The 22,025-nt window shown below is 39.4% G+C and overlaps 2 protein-coding genes across 5 annotated transcripts in view; both read left to right on the top strand.

Moving 5' to 3' along the window:
• Nucleotides 1–13,267, top strand: part of LOC114571256 (E3 ubiquitin-protein ligase SMURF2) — a 61,256-nt gene extending 47,989 nt beyond the window's left edge. Inside the window, exons 11-20 of the mRNA XM_028602130.1 lie at nucleotides 334–387; nucleotides 5,323–5,536; nucleotides 7,348–7,451; nucleotides 7,818–7,932; nucleotides 8,430–8,608; nucleotides 9,286–9,423; nucleotides 9,648–9,768; nucleotides 9,885–10,086; nucleotides 10,379–10,454; nucleotides 10,597–13,267. Of these exons, the coding sequence (XP_028457931.1) occupies nucleotides 334–387; nucleotides 5,323–5,536; nucleotides 7,348–7,451; nucleotides 7,818–7,932; nucleotides 8,430–8,608; nucleotides 9,286–9,423; nucleotides 9,648–9,768; nucleotides 9,885–10,086; nucleotides 10,379–10,454; nucleotides 10,597–10,696 (1,303 nt within the window). The 3' untranslated portion in view covers nucleotides 10,697–13,267. The remainder of the gene's footprint in view (nucleotides 1–333; nucleotides 388–5,322; nucleotides 5,537–7,347; nucleotides 7,452–7,817; nucleotides 7,933–8,429; nucleotides 8,609–9,285; nucleotides 9,424–9,647; nucleotides 9,769–9,884; nucleotides 10,087–10,378; nucleotides 10,455–10,596) is intronic.
• A 2,378-nt stretch (nucleotides 13,268–15,645) lies between these two features.
• LOC114546913 (uncharacterized) overlaps nucleotides 15,646–22,025 on the top strand; it is an 11,096-nt gene continuing 4,716 nt past the window's right edge. The window contains exons 1-2 of one of the 4 annotated variants that reach the window (XM_028566084.1): nucleotides 15,646–15,940; nucleotides 21,642–21,710. In XM_028566084.1, coding sequence (XP_028421885.1) covers nucleotides 15,759–15,940; nucleotides 21,642–21,710 — 251 coding nt within the window. In that variant the 5' untranslated portion in view covers nucleotides 15,646–15,758. Of the gene's footprint in view, nucleotides 15,941–19,446; nucleotides 19,983–20,318; nucleotides 20,671–21,641; nucleotides 21,711–22,025 lie in introns of those variants that run through there. The other 3 variants (XM_028566093.1, XM_028566072.1, XM_028566078.1) reach the window with 3 other exon arrangements.

Genomic DNA, 22,025 nt, shown 5'->3' on the forward strand with positions numbered 1-22,025 from the left:
GATGCTGCTATCTCTTCATCCATTTCCTCTCTATATTTGTCCATGTTATCACTGTTTAATTGTTTTATATCTCCTTTCCTTTGCCTTTTTTCTCATTTTCTTGTTTCTCTTTTTGTAATCTACCGTTATTCTGTTTCTTTGTGTCCTTTTACTTGTCTCCTTTGTATTTTGTTTTGTCCTTGTCTGTCCTGTCTCACTGTTCCTTTTTTAATCCTGTTGTTTTTCAATACTCCAATCCTCTTCTCTGTCATTGACATTCTTTTCATGTCCTTTTCTCCCTCTTTGTCTTTCTCTGTCTTTTCCTCCCTTCTCTCCTCCTGTTTTCTCACGCAGCCCAAGTCCAAATGGTTCCCGTGTGGCCATGGACAGCCAAAACACTAACCTCAGGTAACCCCCCCCACACACACACAAACACACACATGCAGACCATAAACTCTGTATGCATACATGCACTTGCACATTGTCTAGGACATACATGCATGTGAACACTGCAATCAGCACACACAGGTTGACGGACGTTTGCATACACTCGCCCCAGCTGTCTGTATAAAGCATTTTCAACAGCCAGTCACTCAAAGCTACACACACACACACACACACACACACACACACACACACACACACACACAGTTACACTAACATATGAGAAAATGCTAAGTGTGATACTTTTCCACAGGGGAATGTCTATGAATGTTTATGTACAGTATAAGTGTATACCCTTCCTCAGTGTTGAATTTCATGTGGATGTTATTCAAATTCAACACACACACACACACAGGCTGGCTGTCAGCATCGGGGGCGGCCAGTCCATCTTTCAGTGTTTTTGTCGGCATCCACCGAACATCAACTCGCAGGCAGCTAAGCCTGCAGAGAGACTGGTGAAGCAGACCGCATTCAGGAAAATAATACTAAACACGTGTTAGCACAGCAGCTGTTAGCTTAGCACTAGTGCTCATATCCTCGCCAAACGCACACGTTTGTATGTTTTTGTGAATCCCTGATATGATAAACTGAATATTAGGATTGTTCTTCGTGTGTTTTGGCTGTCAGTGAGCTCCCTGTACTTTCTTCCTGCCAGTGTGTGAGGGAGGAATCATCAGAACAAGAGGAACATAGAGAGATGTAAAGATTTTCCCCTTTGCTTTTTTTTAGTGCAAATTCCTAGCCTTTCAATAACAGCAGCTGGCACGATAGACATGTTTGGGAAATCAACATCTGGTCATTTGGTTAAATAGTATCCATATGTGTCAGAACAGACTCTGGTTGTGAGTTGAAACTCAGCTATGTTATCCAGTCAGCATCATTAAGTGCTTGTTTGACTCCTTATTAGGAGATATTTGAGGGAGTCCAGGCAAAGTTTTAGAACTTCGAAAAGGTGGAAAGTAACAGGCTCTAATTTCTAATGCAGTTTTCCATGATATACACTGATTAATGAAAACAAAATCATTCACACTCTATGTACAATCCGTGTCGCAGCATTTTTTTATATATATATATATATATATATATATATATATAATATGCTGCTGTTGCTTGAAATACAAATGAAATGTTATAAAAGTTTTTTAAGGCATTTGTTCCCACTACCAACAAAATGCACTCATTTTTAAGTGGCTAATACACTTTTTTTCCCATTTTTTACCTCATGCCTGTAGAAACAGTTTGTTTGGTCTGTAAGATCAGAGGGTATGGAACAGATTTGACGTTACATTGTGAGATGGCAGTTTGCACCTCAGTCTCCTGATCCTCCAGGATGCATCTTAGTTTAAATGTGACTCAGACGGCCCTGTTGCCGTCGACCTTAGACTAATGAAGGCCTTGAATTGTCAGTCAGACACAGCTACATTACTGTGGTCTGCCACGCTGTCTCTCACATACTTAACTTACTCCCTTGCACCAGCACATAGTCTGAAAGATTACATCAGTGTTTGCTGAAGGTATTTTTAGTTGCTGCTGGATTTAGGGTTAGTGGGCATCAGCAGGTATTTTTCCAACCAGGTCATAAATCTTCTTGACATTTCTATCAACATTTGCGTTGATGTTTTAAGAAATGATTATTATATATTAAATTATATTTGGTACATTATGGGTGTGTGGTGTATTTAACCTGTTAAAAAGACATCGTGTATGTATGTATGTATGTATCATATGTATGTATGTATGTATGTATATATGTATGTGTGTATATGTATGTGTATATATATATATATATATATATATATGTGTGTATATATATGTGTATGTATGTGTGTATATATATATGTATGTATGTATGTATGTGTGTATGTATGTATATAGGTGTATATATGTATATATATGTGTATGTATATATATATGTGTGTATATGTATGTGTGTATATGTATATATGTATGTGTGTGTATATATATGTGTATATATATATATATGTGTATGTGTGTGTATATGTATGTATGTACACACACACACACACGTGTGTGTGTATATATGTATGTGTTAGAGATCAAACATTTACTGGCAAAACGCAAACATGATCCACGGAAGTAATTCTGTACACACATGCACACACTTTGACTCCATTTTCTGTAGAGTCGGCTTCAATGTTTGGCGACCTCTGTCCTCTCCTGCTGTTTAGGCAAGTGTAAAAGAGCAGGGCACCAGCTGATACTCAGACTCATAAAGGGCCCTTTGATTCTCTAGGCTGGGTGGGGGGCGGAGTGTTGGGGTGGCTGGTGTGGCTTTAACACCACTACACCTACTCAACACTCATTATAGCCCACCTGGGCCAGCTGCAATGAAAAAGAAGTACACTTTCTCTTAAGTACGCATTCTCGCGCTCTTGTGCATGAACTCTCTCACCTAAAACACACCCAGTCTGTGTCCTCTGGAAATACAGTAAGAGGATGGAGGACTATCATGACTGTGCAGGTGACCCAATTCTGGCAAATGTTCATTTCTTCATTTCTTGACTTATCCAGCTTTTTTTCCTCCTGCTCATTCCACCATGGAATAACAATAATAAAATCCTCTTGCTCTAATATTGAATTTGAAAGTTATATCTCTCTGCCCCCCCCTCGTCCCATTTTATCCAAGCTGTCACAGCAATAGGAACCCTTTCTCTTATTTGGCTCACACAGATTTTGAGCCTTGCTGTTCTTACATTTTCTATATTTACCATCAAATATGCAGAGCTCGTCCCGTTTGGAAACCAGCGACGATGAACTTTGTTGAAACGTTTTTTTAATTACACTGTTCCCTCAGAAGGAAAAGTGCGCTGAAATTACGCTTTATTATATGGTTCTTGATTCTCCCAGCCAAAAGCAACTCATTCCATTTTGTTTTAGGGCCATCTTTTCTTCTCTCCTCTTTCCTAAAGTGGTTTTCAGGACTGCTCCGCTGCAGTCTACCCTCTCTTTGACATGCTAGGAGCCCCAGCGCCTGCCAATAAAATAAATAGCAGCGGACTTGATTATACAGGGATAGACTGGTGAAACACTGCACCCGTTTAGTTTGGAAAGCCCAAATAGATGAGGCCTTTTTCAACGCACTGAACCAGAGAACCCTTATGTACAAGTGTTGGAATAAGTGGGTGGCTATGTGCTGCTACCCCAGAAGGTCTTGCCGTCCTTTTTATATACCAATTCAGTCTTTGTTTGGCCAACAGCAGCCTCGACACTCCACTCCCAGCGTGGGACAGTAGCTTCTTTTAAAGAAGTCCTCTGCTGGCTCAGCGAGTCCTCACAGGACAATGAGGGCTGCTGTCCTATCGAAGGGAGAGATGGATGATGTTTTTATGAGGCCCACCCAAGCATTCCACCACCAACACCACAATGAGGGCTGGAGGATACCAGAACTAGAACACTGACCATGGCTCGCCTTTGCCAAGATTGTATTTAATAGTCTCATCATTTTTAGAATATACAGGCCCTGAATGACAAGAGCGCAAAAGGGGATAAAGGTCAGGAGCTAAGTTCCTTGAGTTCAGCCGCTTGGTTCACTATGCAGCAGGCATGCTCCCTTGCTTACAACTTTCCCACACTTAGCCTTCTTGTCCTGAAAATTATAAAACAAGGCTGCACTTTTGCCAGACAAACTCAAAGCAGTGGCTGGAATCTACATTTATCAAAACCTAATTTTCAGCTAAGAGAAAGCCATGTTCACTACTTGTCAGTTGCTAGTTGACTGCAACAAGACTGGAATTTTACAAAACTGTGTGGTTTTTTTCCCCCCTTCTCCTCAAAGTGTGAGGAAGGGTGGTAGCTCCAGTGGTTTGAGGATGGAAGTTCCAGTTGTGGTTGGTGGTGCCCAGGGATATCTAATCAACTTTGGCTGTGAGGTTCTTGAAGCTTGAAGTAAAGATGTCTTTGGATGAAAAAGAGTTGTAGACAGGTAGAGTAATGATTCAGGGGGAATTAAAATAATTAAAGTTGGATATGTTAGACTTGAAGAAAAATGTGTGGAGGAGGGCAAAGAGAACGTCAGCTAGCCAGAGGCGCCAGCTACTCCTACACCACTCTCCTTTTGTATGTTTCTTTCCCTCTTTCTTTCTTTTTCTCCTCTGCGTATCTTATTCTCTCTGCTTACCCAGGGTTTATCTCCCTCTCTCGGTCTTTCCTGGTGAGGATATTTACCAAAGGTCTGGTCAAAGGCCCAGCCTGTCCACGGGTCTGGATCAGATTTACTCAGGGCTTAGGGGCTCTGTTTAGTGGTCTTTGCCTCAAGAGGAGTGATAAGGGGGCGCCTGGTAGCTCATCTGGTAGAGCATGCGGCCCATGTACCGAGGCTCAGTCCCCGCCGCAGCAGCCGTGGGTTCAATTACACCCTGCGGCCCTTTGCTGCATGTCATTCCCTTCCTCTTTCCCCTTTCATGTCTAAGCTGTCCTCTCAAATAAAGGCCTAAAATGCCAAAAAATAATCTTAAAAAAAGAGGAGGGTTAGAAAACTCACTAGTTCAGCGGTTAGAGGATATTTAAGATGGAGGGGTTGGGGAATTCCCTACAGGTTATATCTCTCTTTCTTGTATAAATATGTTGCCTCAACTGGAGACAAAGCTGTACACACAAAAGATTATAATAAATACTTACAACCATGTAACAGTAAATGGCTTTAATACACTAAATAGAAATTGGTAAAGAGCAACAAACTGTTTAATACTGCTGTTTAAGTAATATAATACTGACATCTGACTTCTCCTCTGTCTTTTCCTTTCTGCCCTTCTTTCTTGTCACTCACCTGCCCATTAATACCTGATGACCTCCTTCCATCTATTCAACTGCTCTTCTTCTGCTCTATCCCTCCTTGACTGTTCATCCTACACCTCTCCTTCCACCACATTATCCCTCCAGTCATCCTACTCAGTTAAAGGACCAGGGTGGTCCTGGGGTCCCTCAGCAAGCTCTGTCTCCTGCCCAGCTGCCTGAAGAGGCAGAGTGCCTGACGGTGCCCAAATACAAGAGAGACCTGGTGCAGAAGCTGAAGATCCTGCGGCAGGAACTTTCTCAGCAACAACCCCAGGCCGGCCACTGCCGCATCGAGGTCTGCCGAGAGGAGATATTTGAGGTAAAAACTACACACTCTAAAACACACGCAAACCACATGTTAACAATGCACTTGTTTAAGTAGCTTCTTTCTAGGTAGCCTCATGCTACCTAGAGAACTGCAAGGGGAACACAACCCCTACCTTTCTTTATATTTATACATCGTGAACCACCATGAGTGCTTATGTAAATCTAAAGAATAGTGTGCTTTAAACCATAAAAATAAACATTTAGTTGACTGTTGAAGGGCATCTGAACGCACCTACAAACATGGACATAAATCAATGCAAACAGAGTTCTTCTTTAATTTGTATAATGTGCATCGACCATGTGTTCATAAAATTTTCCATCTGGCATTCACAAAAGCATCACGTGCTGACATGCAAACTCAAAACCTCCATGAAAACAATAGTAGAACCCAGATTTGTTCACCCCATTTACGATGTGCACCAGAAAAGGGCCCCGGGCAGTACAGAACCACTACTCAGAACAGCTTTTATAATTTCCATGGAAAGGCAGAAGAGAGAGGCCACAAACGCCACAAAAAACTATTTCTTTGTTACTTTTCTTCTCCTCTGCCTCTCTTTTTCTTGCTCTCCCAATCATTTGTTCTACCAAGGCAAGGCATTCTTTCTGGATGATTTCAGCAGCTAAAGAGATGAGGAAGGGGGGAGAGGGGAGGTTGGGAAGGAGCGGGTGAGGAAAGGAGCGAATGCAGCAGTGGCAATATTCGAGGCCAGACATAACTTCATAACTACAAGTTGAGCAATGAAAAATATGACTTCATCCCCCTTCGATGTGACAGCTGTGGAAGGGGAAGGTTAAGTGCGAAAACCAGCCCTGCAGATCCACTTGAGGTTTTTTTGTGAAGGAACCAGTGCTACAGTAAACCACTGGCAGTGTGTTCATGCAACTGTGTGCATGTACTTCCAATGGTTGTAGTCTGATTTTGTGTGTTCTGTGCCACAAGTTGGCATATAATTAACAAAAATAAAAGGTTTCACTAGGAGTACATGTCATCATTAATTCAATGGAGGTTTTCAATGTTTTTACACTTTGCACACAACTATTTCTGCTCACCAACATTTGGATAACTTGACTTTAGAGTATCTAAAACATTTGTGTGTTTAGTAGCATCTTACAGCTGATTGGGCAGCCTGGCTCTGTCATGCTTTCACTGTTGCAGCAGTGCTGTTGCTGTGGCAGGATATTGTTTACTGTGGCATGGCCTCTGAGTCTTTGGACTCCTCTGAGAGAACAGACACAGAGATGACTCTTATGTAATGCAAAAGGGAAACACTGACTATTTATTTTTAAACTATAACCGGGGAGGGTTACGATGAAGAAAGGCAAGGAAAAAAATCATTTTATTCTATTCAAAGCAATACTTTCGTAGTAAGATTTAATGTTAATCATGTGTAATTGTATTTTAGGCTTGAGTATGCCCCAAACGAGCAGTATGCACATAAGAAATGAGCCCACACCCTGAGTACCCAGAGTACCACAGACTGATTATCAGCCAGTGTTCTCGGGGCCCAGTCAGGCTTGAGCTGAGGTGCAGACGTCTACTGCAGGAATCAGGTCACCTCTTATCACTAGCTAGTAACATAGTAACAGCTAATTTGTTGTTGCATAGTGCGTGAAGCAATGTACCAGCTAAGCACTGCTTCACACACTGTGTACACACAAAGTTATTATTCACAATTTTTCCATTCAGTCAAGGAAGTAGTGATGTCTCTCAAATCATATTGTCATGAGTCATGTTCTGGGATATTAAAGCTCTTGTTTCGTGCACTGCATTGTATTAAATTTGCTGTATGTGTTGAATTGTAGGAATCGTACCGGCAGGTGATGAAGATGCGTCCAAAGGATCTCTGGAAAAGACTGATGATCAAATTCAGAGGAGAAGAGGGACTGGACTATGGTGGGGTAGCAAGGTACTTTGTCACAAGTTTACTTTCCTGTGGCTTTAAATGTCAGCTAATCTGACTCAACGGATGTACATTGCTGGCATACAGCCTGACATCCATGTCCCTCCCCTTCGCTATCTCCGCTCTTTACTTTGCAAGGGCACATCCGGGACTTAACACCGCGCAGATTGTGATTGGTTTAAAGAAATACAAACAAGCCAAAGCGTTTTTCCCCTATCCCAGAATAGATAAGCGGTGTAGCCAGACCATACTCCAACGCTGACACAGCGCTGTAGAGATAGGTCTGGCAATGCCAGACTAAATGTCAGCAAACATTTTTTTATGTTAGTATGAAGTACTTTTACAAAAAAATGTTGTGTGTTTTTGTGTTAGGGAATGGTTATATCTGCTCTCCCATGAAATGCTGAACCCCTACTACGGCCTGTTCCAGTATTCCAGAGATGACATCTACACTCTACAGATTAACCCCGACTCTGCTGTCAACCCGGTATGAATTATTCATCATCATTATCATCAAGGACATTTTTTTCAATGACATTTTTTTCAATGAGAATATCTACAAGGATGCTGTTTGGATGTCTAAGCTGGAATCAGGCAACACATTTTAAAAAATGCACAGCAAAGTTTAAAGGGCAGCACGTCTCCAGACTCATTTCATCTGTGTTGTGTCCCCATGAATTTTATGTTGATTTAAAAAAATAAAAGAGGCTTATGATAGATTAATTCTTATAGAATTCTTATAGAATTTTATAATAATGAAACTTTATTTTGGTAATTGTATTCTACTCAGTATGTGGACAAATATAATTTACTTTTTTGCTTGCTGAAATTTGATATAGCAGTAAATTTCCTCCTGGGGTATAACTCTTACGTAGTGGCATTGTGGTAAAAACTGAAGCTGTTTATCTGAATCTGCTATATAATATAAAAACTGATATGATGTGAATGAAAGCCTTCATATTAATATCCCTGTTTAATGTGCAGGAGCACCTGTCCTACTTCCACTTTGTGGGTCGTATTATGGGCATGGCGGTGTTTCACGGCCACTACATCGACGGAGGCTTCACTCTGCCCTTCTACAAACAGCTGTTGGGAAAATCGATCACGCTGGATGATATGGAGTCTGTCGACCCCGACCTCCACAACAGCCTTGTCTGGATCCTGTAAGACTTTCTTGCCTCTAGGCAACCCATTATTCTCTTAAGTCTCTCACGTGCAACCCAAAGTTAGAGGAAACGCATACAGATATTGTGATATTAACAAGTGCAAATGCAATTGTCTTGGCAAAATAATAACTGGAAAAACAGGTTACCCAGCACGTATTATTGTAGTAAAACAACAGATGCTTTCACATTTGTAAATTCATACAGAAAGTGGTTGTTTACAGGTGTACCATGTATAAGGGGGACAGGAAAGAAAATCATACCTAATATAAACAAAAAGCTTCTTTATTTTTTTTAATGGGACAGTACACATACTTAAGATGCACACACAAACTTGACCATCCTGTCCTCAAATTTCTAATGACTGCGGCGCCCTCTGCTGCCAGTAAAGCTAATGACATCCAATCTCAAAAAATGCACATCCTTGCTGGTTTAGGTGTTCTCCTGCATGTTTTGACACCAAGTGTTTTCCACATAAGGATGCTGCAATGATCTTCCTTTGATAGAACGTCTTACTCTTATGATAATGTCCTCCATTAAGTAGTTATCTCTGCTGAGTCATCACTAACCATGTGAAGGTTAAGGATGATAAATGCTGCTATTTAATGAAAATGCATTTAATTATATCGGAAGTTGAGAGCCTTCTCTCTCTAACCTGGCCCCCCCTCTCACTTCAGGGACAATGACATCACTGGCGTCCTGGACCACACTTTCTGTGTAGAGCACAATGCCTACGGAGAAATCATCCAACATGAGCTCAAACCCAACGGCAAGAGTGTCCCCGTCACGGAGGACACCAAGAAGGAGTATGTCAGGTAAGTACAGTAAGCAGTTTAGTTTCAACCTATATAAGTACCATATATTCACCGTTTTTATACTTTTATGAGGCAGTCCAGAGACTTTCACATTCACGTCACATTGTCATTAATTCAGTGTCATAGTTATGAATCTGTATTTGCGGTCCCTCAGGTGTAAAATAAACTGACAGACTCCCTTTGTCTTTCTCCCCCTCCCTCCCCTCCTCTCGTGTTCTCTGCAGGTTGTATGTGAACTGGCGTTTCCTGCATGGCATTGAGGCTCAGTTTCTGGCTCTGCAGAAAGGCTTCAATGAGGTTATTCCTCAACACTTGCTTAAATCCTTTGATGAGAAAGAACTGGAGGTACAAGATAAAACATGGCTTCTATTACATCTTCCAAAATACAATAATTAGCCTACTTCAGGTACACTTTCCTGGTACAGTATTATATAGGTTTCTATCTCCGTCTTTACCTTCAGCTCATAGTTTGTGGCCTGGGAAAGATCGACATCTCTGACTGGAAATCCAACACGCGTCTGAAGCACTGCACCCCCGAAAGCAACATCGTCAAGTGGTTTTGGAAAGCCGTGGAGTCGTTTGACGAGGAGAGGAGGGCCCGGCTACTGCAGTTTGTTACTGGCTCATCCAGAGTCCCACTGCAAGGCTTCAAGGCTTTACAGGGTTTGTGTGTGTGTGTGTGTGTGTGTGTGTGTGTGTGTGTGTGTGTGTGTGTGTGTGTGTGTGTGTGTGTGTGTGTGTGTGTGTGTGTGTGTGTGTGTGTGTGTGTGTGTGTGTGTGTGTGTGTGTGTGTGTGTGTGTGTGTGTGTGTGTGTGAGAAATGAGGCATTGGCTAATGGAACAGAGGCTGGATTTAAAAGGTGTCAGGACTTTATTAGCTGAGATGTTTGTTAGTAACTTAACAATGCAATTTGATGCTGAACTGTACCTGATGCGTCCTGTGTTTTGATTGTAGGTGCTGCGGGGCCCAGACTCTTCACCATTCATCAGATCGAAGCTAACACCAACAATCTTCCCAAAGCCCATACCTGGTGTGTGTCACATGCACCTACACACATACACACACATACACACACACACAAAATATGCATAAAATATATCCTAATGGAAAACAATACATCTTTCTCTCACAGCTTCATTCATATGAACTCATTGTCTTCCTTTTCTCTCCAGCTTTAATCGGATTGACATTCCGCCCTACGAGAGTTATGACAAGCTATACGACAAGCTGCTGACTGCGATCGAGGAGACCTGTGGCTTCGCAGTGGAATGAGAGTTGTAAAGTGTGAATTTGTGTGGACGTGTTTAACTGTGTGTGCAGGACTCTTGATAGACTATAATTGTCACTGCAGCGTACCGATGGCCTCACTCAGAGCCTGATGCGTGTGTTTTTGACCAGCCTTCAGGCTTCCTCTTTTTGTCACCGCTCTCCACATTCTTCCCTCGTCAACGTCTTTAAACAGCTGCTAGAGAGTCATATGTTGTCCTTTTTATATTCATTTATTTGTTTGGGTTTTTTTGTTTTAGTGTTTGTGTGAAATACCGAGAGCAAGTTAAGAGCCGTTAAATGAAAAGCTGCTGCAGTTCTTTCAACAGCTGTGAGCTGTTGTGAGTGAGCAGCAGTTTGTTTTTTTATGGCTCCTTTTGCATTCAGAAAAAGGTAACGGCACTGCCTGCTCATCTTACTTTAAATTAAATCACACCAGGAAGCCGTGTATCAACTTACAGTTGAACATCTTACAAAATTCTCCCAAGGCATTTGAGAGCAGTGAGTCACTGCGTCACAGTTTTGTTTTGCAATTTAAACGGATTGAATTGATCCTTGTCATGCTACTGAATCTTTAGAACTGCAGGTAGCCATATCTTGCCCTTAGTAGCCTTGTTAACCTCAACAATACCCCTTTCAATCCTAATGGCTGCAGAGTTGGTGTGCTTTATTTTGTAGGAGCACCACAAATTCATCCTACCTCAGTGTAGTGCTTTTATATTTGAAGGGTTTCATTCCAAAATGCTGTGTATTGATAGCTAATTAAATTAAAATTCAGAATTGAATTGAATTTTTACAGCAATGCTCCATAATTAGTCAGATGTTCATACCAGCAGTCATTTTGCAAATCTAAAACCATATCATTTAAATTGTAAATATATCATTTTGAAATGGAACTCATACAGACTGACGTGGATGTGGGTCTGATGTTTTTGTGGTATTTTGAGTTAAGCTTGTGGTGAGTTGTTTAGAGATGAGGGACGGACTCTGGTGGAAAAGAAGGTGGGAATCTTATTATTTTCCCTTATTCACTGCAGTGTGGCCACAGCTCTTGTACATGTGTGGATGTATGTTTCTGCATGTGTATACATTTGTATGCAAGGATGGTAGACAGTTTATAAACGAGTTCCCCATCATCTCTACTAGCACAGTATCCTGTATTTAAAGCTGCAGAGCTGACATTTTTTTAAGCCTGGCTGGTCTTCCTTTTATCTCATTTAGATGTCTCCAGCAGTTACAAGTATGCATGTTTGTTTTTTAAATCATTATTTTATTGTATCCAACCCAGAATAGCCCAGCACACTTTGTCAGATCATATGTGAAAAGGGCACAACTCCATGGGACCAGGCTTCATAAGAAGCTATTCAAGGCAGGCGTCTATTTTCAGTCACATCCTCATTTTAAAAAGGCAGGTCTTTTTCTTTCTGTCTCTTGTCACTTTAGAGCACTTTACAAACTGAGCAGTGATGGCAGGAGTGCTTTCTTCACATTAGATTACAATATATCATGTTTAATTTGCTATGCGACTTCATTAGTAATATACAGAGTAAAAAGTATCTATACACCTGTAATTTTTGAGTATATATGTACAAATATATAGCTATTTTGTATATGGTGGCTTGTTCTTCTGTTCAATTTAAATACAAGCATGTTGGTGTCTGTCTCAGACCTCTGCATTCTCAGGTGAAGTTGTCCTATTTTAATTTTTTTGTTTTAATTTTACATTTATTAGGCTAGTGTGTGAGGAGGGGTACAACTGGTTGTAATGGAAAGTATATTTCAGGAGACCTGTCTTTAATCCCATGATAGAGTGTAAGGTTGGCAGTTAAAAGTGATATTTTCTTTTGGTCAATCACTTTCACTTGTTAACACACATACCTTCATAGGAGGAAATGAATGGCCATATTTGCTGCTCTGGAGGTCTGCGACACCGCTGAATACCAAACAGCACTTGGGGACAATATTATTCCATATGTACAGGAGCAGTCTGTTTGCAACGTGTCTTTTTTTTTTTTTTTTCTTTTTTTTTAATTAAAGTGAGGAAATTGACTGAATGCTGATGGTGGCCTCAAATCCTCAGAGCTGCAAATGTTAGAGGTTGACTGCTGCTGAACTCCTGGGTGCTACACAGTGAAAATGTTTAACCAAAATGAAAGTCACTAAAAACCAGAGAGGCTGCAGTGAGGAGCATCTCCATTACCACAGCCTCCATCCAAAGAAAACCCCTTAATGAATAGATGCTCTAGAGATGAAGCCTATTTATTTGCATAATCAGTACTCCTAGAAACCTTTAGACTTGGAAAAATCAGTTCAATGTTCTTTTTTATGTATACTGCCTGCATTTATTTGTAACCATGAACAGTTTGTTAGCTGATACTCAAACCTTGTTTGATTTTTATTTTGTGGTCACCAAGAGACAAAACGGAGAAACAAAACATGAAATTGTTGTCTTTGTACACTTAGAGAATATATTTGATTTTACCTTTAACAACCTCACACAGAGGCAGAAAAGAAATGCATTACACTTTCTTTCTTTTTTTTGCACACATTATGCATACTTAGGCTCCAAGTTATAATCAGACACTTCCTTCTATTTACCAAATAGTTAATTGACTGATCAGTTTTTTTTTTCATGTAGATAATATAAAAATATATATATATTGTATGTATGTATGTATGTATATATGTATATGTGTATATATATATATATATATATATATATATATATATATATATATATATATATATATATATATATATATATATATATATATATATATATATATATATATATATATATATATATATATGTGTGTGTGTGTGTATATGTGTATGTGTGTGTATATGTGTATATATATATGTGTGTGTGTATATGTATGTATGTATATGTATATATATATATATATATATATATTATATGTATGTATACACACATACATACGTTCTTGATATGCACACATGTACGTTTGTCCAGTGCACACAGTCCACTTCTGCTCTTTGTTACTTTTTGTCGGCACCAAGTTTTCTGGCTGGTTCAGTCTTCAGTGCAAAAGTTGTCGGGGGTTGAGAGCTTACAGACGAGGGGAAATCTCACTTATCCCCAGTTAAGCAGCCAAATTGGTCAGACATCTTTGGCAATTTTGCAGATCATTAACTTTATCAAGCTTTGAACGCCAGTGATCTAAATGGTTGATTAATTATGATTTTTGTCTACTCTGATGAATCTGAATAGACTGAGACAGTTATCATCAAAATGATGTACTTTAATGCTAGTTTAATTACACCAGAATAAGCTGGGTAATGTTAAGCTAACTCTTCACACATTTTTTTTAAGTACAAATTTACAGGTGTGTGTATGTGTAAATGACTTTTGATTGAATTGAGTACAAAACAGAAAAACAAATCTTAGTTTTTTTTAAACTGCACCATGTTTTATTTCTTTGATTTCCTATCTGTTTTTGTATTTATTATTAAGTGTATGTGTTCATAGTTTTTCACATCAGCTGCTCTGCGAGCTTGTAATTGACACCTGTACATAAGGACAACAAAGAAGCAAAGCAAGTACTTATTGTACTCGTGCAGAAAGCTGAGCAATAAAACTATGCTGTTTGGACCTCACAGCATTATGTTTTATAGGACTATGTTTACTACTGTCTTTTTTTGCTGGAAGTTTAAGAGTTAATATAGATGTATTATCAGGATACAAAATGTACTTTATGTAGCATTATTATATTATTGATTTGAAAAGTATTTTTTTTTTTTAAAGAATTGGTTTGACAAAAATATCTTTCTGGTGAGTCAGCTGAAGATTCTGCAAGAATAATAACCCAGCTTTTTGCTCTCAGTTACAGAGTAAGGTTGTCACAAAGCCTTATGTCTTTACATAGTGGAGTAACTGCTAAGAATATTCCTTAGATAAATGTTTGATGATCGTCTCTCAATACTTTATTACTAATAAAATTAGAAAGGTTACCTTTGGAATTAAATGTCTTACCCTGCAAAGCCTTTCCTTAAGAAATTTAAGGATGATATAAATGTAAATTGTGCGTTCTGCACAGCATAACCTGAACCAAACCAATAACCATCTTTTCTGTCACTGTCAGTTCTCTTTATATTGACATATTGTACAAAGATTTTGCATTTTTTTTTTATGCACATCTTATATTAAGATTCTTTACCTATACAATGTAAGGAAAAGGCATAAAACAATTGATCATTGTAGCCAATTTCTATATAAATAATGCAAGTTTACAAGCCAAAGGCCCCTTTTTAGTTTTTTACTATTTCTATTTTCTATTTATGAACATCCATTACATTCAAGCCATAGCTAAATTGAGTTGATACAAAGCTAGTGCTGGATGGGCGTGTTAATGGGTAGTTAGACGGGAGTTATATACAGTATATAAGTTATGTATATATAACTAAATGATTAATTTTTTGATTCTCCCCTTTCTCTTTTTTCTCTTTGCCTGTAAGATATTTGTATATCATAAATGTCAAGACTTATGCACAAATGCTTTCAATAAAAATATTTGAAACAAGCCATTTCCCAATGAGTTGATACAAAGCTAATTAAGCCTATCAGCTCCACAAAACTCTGTATTTCTCAGTATGGCAATATTTACAAAATGGTGTAGTCCTGCTACGAGTGATGCGTTTTATGTCACCGCTGAGAAAGGACAACCGCAACGGTGCACTATGATTTCCAGCATGGTTTCAGCGCGATTTCATTTTTGTCTCAAATCGTAGGCATATCTCCTTGATCCGCTAGCTGCCTGCCCCCTCAATACACTACAAAAAAGCCCGGTCTCAGGAGACAACACAGGGGTCGTAATCGTCAAACAAACAGGGGCACAGGCTGTGCACCAAAATACAACAGACCACGTTCCAGCCAATCACCGACAAGATGGTTGGCGAATGGGGAAGGGGTTAGTGCGCATGCACATAATGGGGGGAAGGGAGAGAGAGAGAGAGAGACATTGAGCAGAGTTAATGTGAGTTGTATCAGAGTATCTGCTGGATAGCTGGACGGTCGTGAACTACGACTCAATTCGATATATTTTGGAAAATGGCTGAGGCACGACCAAAGAAAAGACGCTCGGAGGAATATATGGCGAGAAGAAGAGAGATTGAGAAGGAGCGAACGAAGACCCGGATTTACATTGGGGAATCGATCCAAGGGTGGCGAGAACTCCGCCGGCAGAAGGGCTTCCAGTCCGATGCACAGCTGGCTAAGTTCTTACTGGACAGGTAGGTAAAGTCAAGATTGGTTGTTGTAAATGCATGCACACTTGAGCCCCCGTGCCAATAAAAAGTCATTATTTTCCAAAGTTATCCCATGAGAGTGAATTTACAAAGTTGTGGTAACTATACTGGTTGTACAGTACTGGCTAGTTATTATCGAGCAGCTATCCGCTAACTTTGAAGTGCATCCAATGAACTCGTAATGTACTGGTTTGTTTTCACGTCGGTGTAGCAGAAGTCCACTTTCCATTTCCATGCGCGTTCATGACAGTTACGGACACATGGGTGGAGGGACGAGCTTGCTCTGTTTTGTTTGGTATACAATGGTATTTACCAGAGCCATCCCAAAGCCTTGATGACTAAAGACTCACAGACTTAACTGATCTGAGGTGCTCAGTGAGTGAGTGTGTGAGGCCACATGGGCTCAGATAGGTATAAACATAGATATAGAACAATGGGATTGGGACAGCCCTTCACGAGATCACATGTTACCTTGGCGACGTTTAATAACAGATGTTGCTGACACTTGCCGGTTTGGGAATTTTCATTTTAAGTTTGTTGCTTTCCACACGGCCAAGGCACAGGAGACGGCTGCGTAATTCCAATTTTTTTTGTCAAACAAGCTGGACAACAGGTTGGTCTGTGTTCCGTGGTCGTGTGCATAGACAGTATATAATGGACCAATAGACCCCGTTGCTCTGGACGGAGACCAGTGAAGGCTATTAGAAGCACTTTTCCGGTGATGGCCAGCTTTACTGCGCAGCCTCCAACTGAGAGAATGTGACGTGAGCAACGTGTCTGAAAGTTGTAAGTCTTCTGGTAGCTGTGCCAAGAGAAATCTCAATCATTCCCAATCTTACAGATACGGAGACTGTAGGTGTATGTAAGGAGATAACATGGGCACAGGCTAATTATTGATCACTAACATGCTAGTTAACATTAGTAATTAAACCTAAACATCTCATGTAAGTCAAAACTGCCTGCGAGCTTCTCCTGTACTATACGGTAATTCCTCTATTATGCGACAGTAAGTCACTTGGTTATGACACAATCGTTAGCTTATTTTTACAAAAACGTCTGCTACGGAGCCATAACGTGAGGTACAAGATAATGAAGCCTTTTATACATTGTCGTGTTTCTTTGGAACTAAACAACGGACAAATAGAGTCTTCAAACATTTCTGATGTAAAGTTATTCGCAGTCAAGTGACGTAAAAAAAAAATGGCGGTCAGCGGAATGCTAACAGGAGGTGATGGCCAGTTAGCAACAAAATGGCGCCATGATGGCTCGAGTTATTGAATACAAAGACTTTCTAGATGATGAACACCTTATTTTATTCTTAGACTTTCAAAAAGCCTTTGACACAGTAAGCCACAAATTTATTTTTGACACCTTAAACTTTTTTAATTTTGGTAAGAATTTTATTAATGCTGTAAAAACTCTGTACATGGGGGGAAACAGTTGTGTTAAATTGGCTAATGGAACCTCACCCAGATTTTACATAAACAAAAGGTATCCGCCAAGGCTGTCCCACCTCACCTCTTCTATTTTTGATTGTAGCTCAAATTCTATGTGATTTAATTCACAAAAGTTCATTCAAAGGAATTACATTGAATGAAAGAGAAATAAAAATTTCACAGCTGGCCGATGACACAACCCTGTTTCTAAAAAATGAATCCCAAATAGGAGATGCACTAAATGTTGTAAACCAATTTTCTGAAAGCTCAGGCTTGAATCTAAATCTTTCAAAGTGTGAGCTGTTTTCTCTTAAAAATAAACATTTGGGTCAAATACGTGGCATAAATATAAATAATTTAGTAACTTATCTTGGAATAAAAATCAGTTATAACCACAAGTTGATGACAGAGAGTAATATATCTCTACTACACGACTCTATTAACAAAAAGTTTGACTCTTGGCTTGCAAGAGATTTATCTATGTATGGCAGGGTTCTTCTTGCTAAAGCAGAAGGTCTCTCACGAGCAGCACATTTATTTACTTCAATTGAAATACCTAAGCTACAATGTGCCAATCTAGATAAACTATTATATAACTTTATATGGAAAAAGAAGCCACATAAAATTAAGAAAAACATCTTGACTAATGAAATTGAGGAGGGGGGTTTATCTGTAATTGATTTCTCACTTTTCAATGAGATACTAAAAATCAACTGGATTAAAAGATTTTTGAAAAATCCAAACAGTTTGTGGAACATTGTGCCAAATTTTATCTTTGAAAAACTTGGTAAAATCACATTCTTGCTTCAATGCCCATACTCCATTAACAGACTGCCAGTTAAATTGTCAAACTTCCATAAACAGGCTCTAACTTGTTGGTCTCTTCTATACAAACACAATTTCTCCCCTCATAAATGTTTTATCTGGAACAACATGAACATCATATATAGGAACAAGACACTCTTTATAGAAAACTGGTCTAAACATGATATTCTATTGGTATCCCAATTATTAAATAACTCAAATCACATTTTATCTTATGACGACTTCACCCATAAATTTAATTTCCATCCTCCAAGAAAAGAATTTGATATTGTAACCAGAGCTATACCCCATGGGATCATCACCCTGCTTAGAGATAAGACAGATCTGGATCAATTTAATATATCTCTCTCCAACAATATTTCAATAAATGGTCTATCTTTCCTAGACAGAAAAGTCAACAACAAAGTAATACAAAAACTTCTATGTGCAAAATCTATCTCTGCCTCCAGATACAAATACATTTTATATGAAAATATTAACTGGAATAGAGCATGGAGTAACCCACATAGGTTTTTAATTACAAACAAAGTAAAAGAAATATCATTTAAAATTCTTCACCTTTTTTTACCCCTGTAACAAGATTATCTCTAAATTTATCCCTACCGTGAGCGAAAAATGCAGCTTTTGCTTTATGGAAACAGAAACAATAGACCATTTATTCTATAGCTGTTCACATAGCTCTTCTCTGTGGAATGATATACAAGGTTTCATTAATGGACAACTTGGCTCAAACATACATTTATCTAATTTTGATATCTTGTTTTACTTTTCTGACTCCAACTCCTCTGTACAATATATAGTCAACTTAATAATTTTGCTTGGAAAATTCTTAGTTCATAAATCGAAATTTATGAAAAATAAACCTCTTTTCAATGTCTTTAAACTTGACTTAAAAAATTATATAGATTGTATTTCTGGATTAGAGGGTAAATCAGCATCAAAATGTATGCAATGCTTATCTGATTTAACTTTATAATTAATTTAACTGATATTTAATGTATGATACTCTGGCTATGTACCTTTTTGTTATTTTTATTCTTTTTTTTATTCTTTTTCTTTCTTATGTTTTTTTATCTTTTATGAAAACATGCTCTGTAACGAAATGAGATGTGTTCGACAAATCCAATCTATTTGTTTTGACAAATTGTAACAGAAATATTTTGCATTAAAAAAAAAAAACTTTTGTAATTTCCGGGTTTCCCTACGGTCTCCGCGGTAAACGTCACAACGCTTTGAACTGTGGGTAATTCCCTTTGGTGAAGTCTGCATCGATGCAGGCTCACGGAAAGGGCTCGCTACCCTACGTGTCTACTCAAACCCTCACGCCCTTTGAAGCCCTTACTAATTTCGCGAGAACGCACACCAAAGTCTGTGAGTCCGGACTTTGGGATTGGGCCTATCACTCTGGTATCTATGGTATTTACCATAGACAGTGAAAGGTTTTTACTTGGAACGTCAACAGAAGTGACGTCATGCAGGAACTCAGTGCACTTTTCAGCTTTGGAGACGAAGAGCGAGGACTGCTGCAACAGGTAAAACATGGCTGAAAACCCGAAGAAGCGCCCACGAAATGTGTTAGTCAGTGATTGTACTGATAAGAAAAGACCTACACGTTCAGCAGAAGGTCTAAAATCCAAAAAAGAAAGTGACGAAAGGCGAAGAAAAACACGGGTAACCATTGGTGTGGCTTTTCCTATTTGGAGAGCGCTGAAAAAAGAACAGGGACTGAGGTCAGACACGGATGTTGCCTTACTGCTTTTGAACAGGTTAGTAATGGGTTTTGTAACGTATTATTGCTATTCCATTTGCTCGACCTAAATTATGCTACCAACTGGATGGAGAAGGGGTGTGTATGCTGCGCTATCACCGAAGGCTTGCGGCATGTGCGACATTGTTGTCATTAGGGATGACCGAAACTGCACTTTAAAAACTTAGACCTTCACGACTTTCTTAGTTACCCATAACCACGGGTGTATTGCCCTGCCCATAACCAAAACCCTCTTATAATACACCCATGCCCATAACAATCTGCGGACTGATGGAATTGGGACCATAGATATAGAAAATGTATATCTGTTTATGATTGGGACGGTCTGCCGGGAGTAACGTCACATCCGGATGTGACGTTTATGCTCGCTCCTGAGTGCGTGCCTTGCGTCTCTTCTTCAGCGCCGCCGACAGTGTGCAAAACTCTTCATGGTGCAAAACAACAAATGCTAGTTTAGAAATGGAATCCGCTAACATCAACGACCGGCACCTACCACAACACAAATTAGGTCAACACTTAAGAAAAAGAGTTCTTTCTAATGAAGCCCTTTTGTCCAAACGTGAAAATGACCGACGTCGGTCGAAAACTAGGGTCAACCTCGGCAGAGCATTCCGTTCATGGAGGGAGCTTGGTTTGTGCTTGAGGATCAAATCCGACTCCATGCTGGCTTTCTTCCTATTGAACAGGTAACGTTAAGCACTATGCTCCGGATGCTGACCATGGACGTCAGTTTGGTTTGAAATGTGGTGGGGACAGAGACTCATTCGGAAGTGTATTTTCAGAAGTGCTGGGTAGCCTACAATGACGCGTGTAGCTTAATAGATGTAAATGAATAAAAATGTATACAAAAATGTGATGATGTCCGACACGTTTTATGAAAATTGTCTTTAGTTTTCAAAAAGAATTAGACATATGACCCACTATGTTCTGCTTCTTGTATCTATGTACCATGTTGACAATGTGACATGACGTACCATCAGACTCAGAGAGAGGAGCTGCGCAGCGTTCTGCAACACTCTACAGAAGTCCTAGGCAATGCCTTGGTCACATCACGCATGGCTTACTGCAATGCTAGCCTGGCTGTTATCCCCAACAAACTCATCCACCCTCTCCAACTCTTCCAGAACACTGCTGCACAGATTACACGTTCAAAGTCCATTGGACACATCACTCCGCTGCTATTTTAACTACACTGGCTCCCTGTTTTACAAAGGATCAACTTCAAAATATTACTATTGACATTTAAAGCTCTTCACAATTTATATCACAGACCTCTTTCACACCTAAACTGCCTCTCCCTCCCTGCGGTCCTCATCAGCAGGTCTACTCGCACAACAAGCCATCAAGCTTAGTAGAGTGGATGCCAGAGCGTCCTCTTATGCTGCACCATAACTTTTGCAACTCTCTCCCTCCATTTCTTTCTTAAAAAACTTTGATGTTTTTGAATTTTGTTGTTTACTGAAGAGAACCGCGTTTACACGCCGGATGTCAGGCATTTATCCTGGAAATGTACTTTTGCTGATCCAGACTAGTGTTATAATGTGAGGTAAAACTTACTCTAATGTAGTGTAGAAATGTGTAAACAGTCTCATTTAGTGTGCTGCCATATACTGTTACGTGTCCATTTGAATAAGCTCACTGCTTTTTATGATTGTAGTTATCTTCGTAAGTCAGAGAATCGTCCCGAACAAGCAACCATTGAAGAGAGTTCTTCAACGGAATCCTGGTGAGATGTTTTGTTTTTAGTACCACTTTACTCTAAGTGTCTGACAACATTATGGACAGGGTCCCTATGGAGATAGTCCTTCTTTTTTTAAAAAAAGAGTAAAATTCTTTTTATTTTTATTAAAAAAACAAAACCAGAAACGGCTCCAAAATCACTATCGCTAAACCCACCAGACTCCATTTAAATAAACAATACATGGCGTGTATGGAGCCAGCCTATTTCTACATATAAATCGGCACAAAGTATGTGTTCATTTCAACCAAATCAGAGTGGTGATTGTTGGAAAAGTAGAAAGGCAAACCAAGACGGCTTTTT

This window comes from Perca flavescens, chromosome 2 (assembly GCF_004354835.1).
Source record: "Perca flavescens isolate YP-PL-M2 chromosome 2, PFLA_1.0, whole genome shotgun sequence".
Taxonomy (NCBI): domain Eukaryota; kingdom Metazoa; phylum Chordata; class Actinopteri; order Perciformes; family Percidae; genus Perca; species Perca flavescens.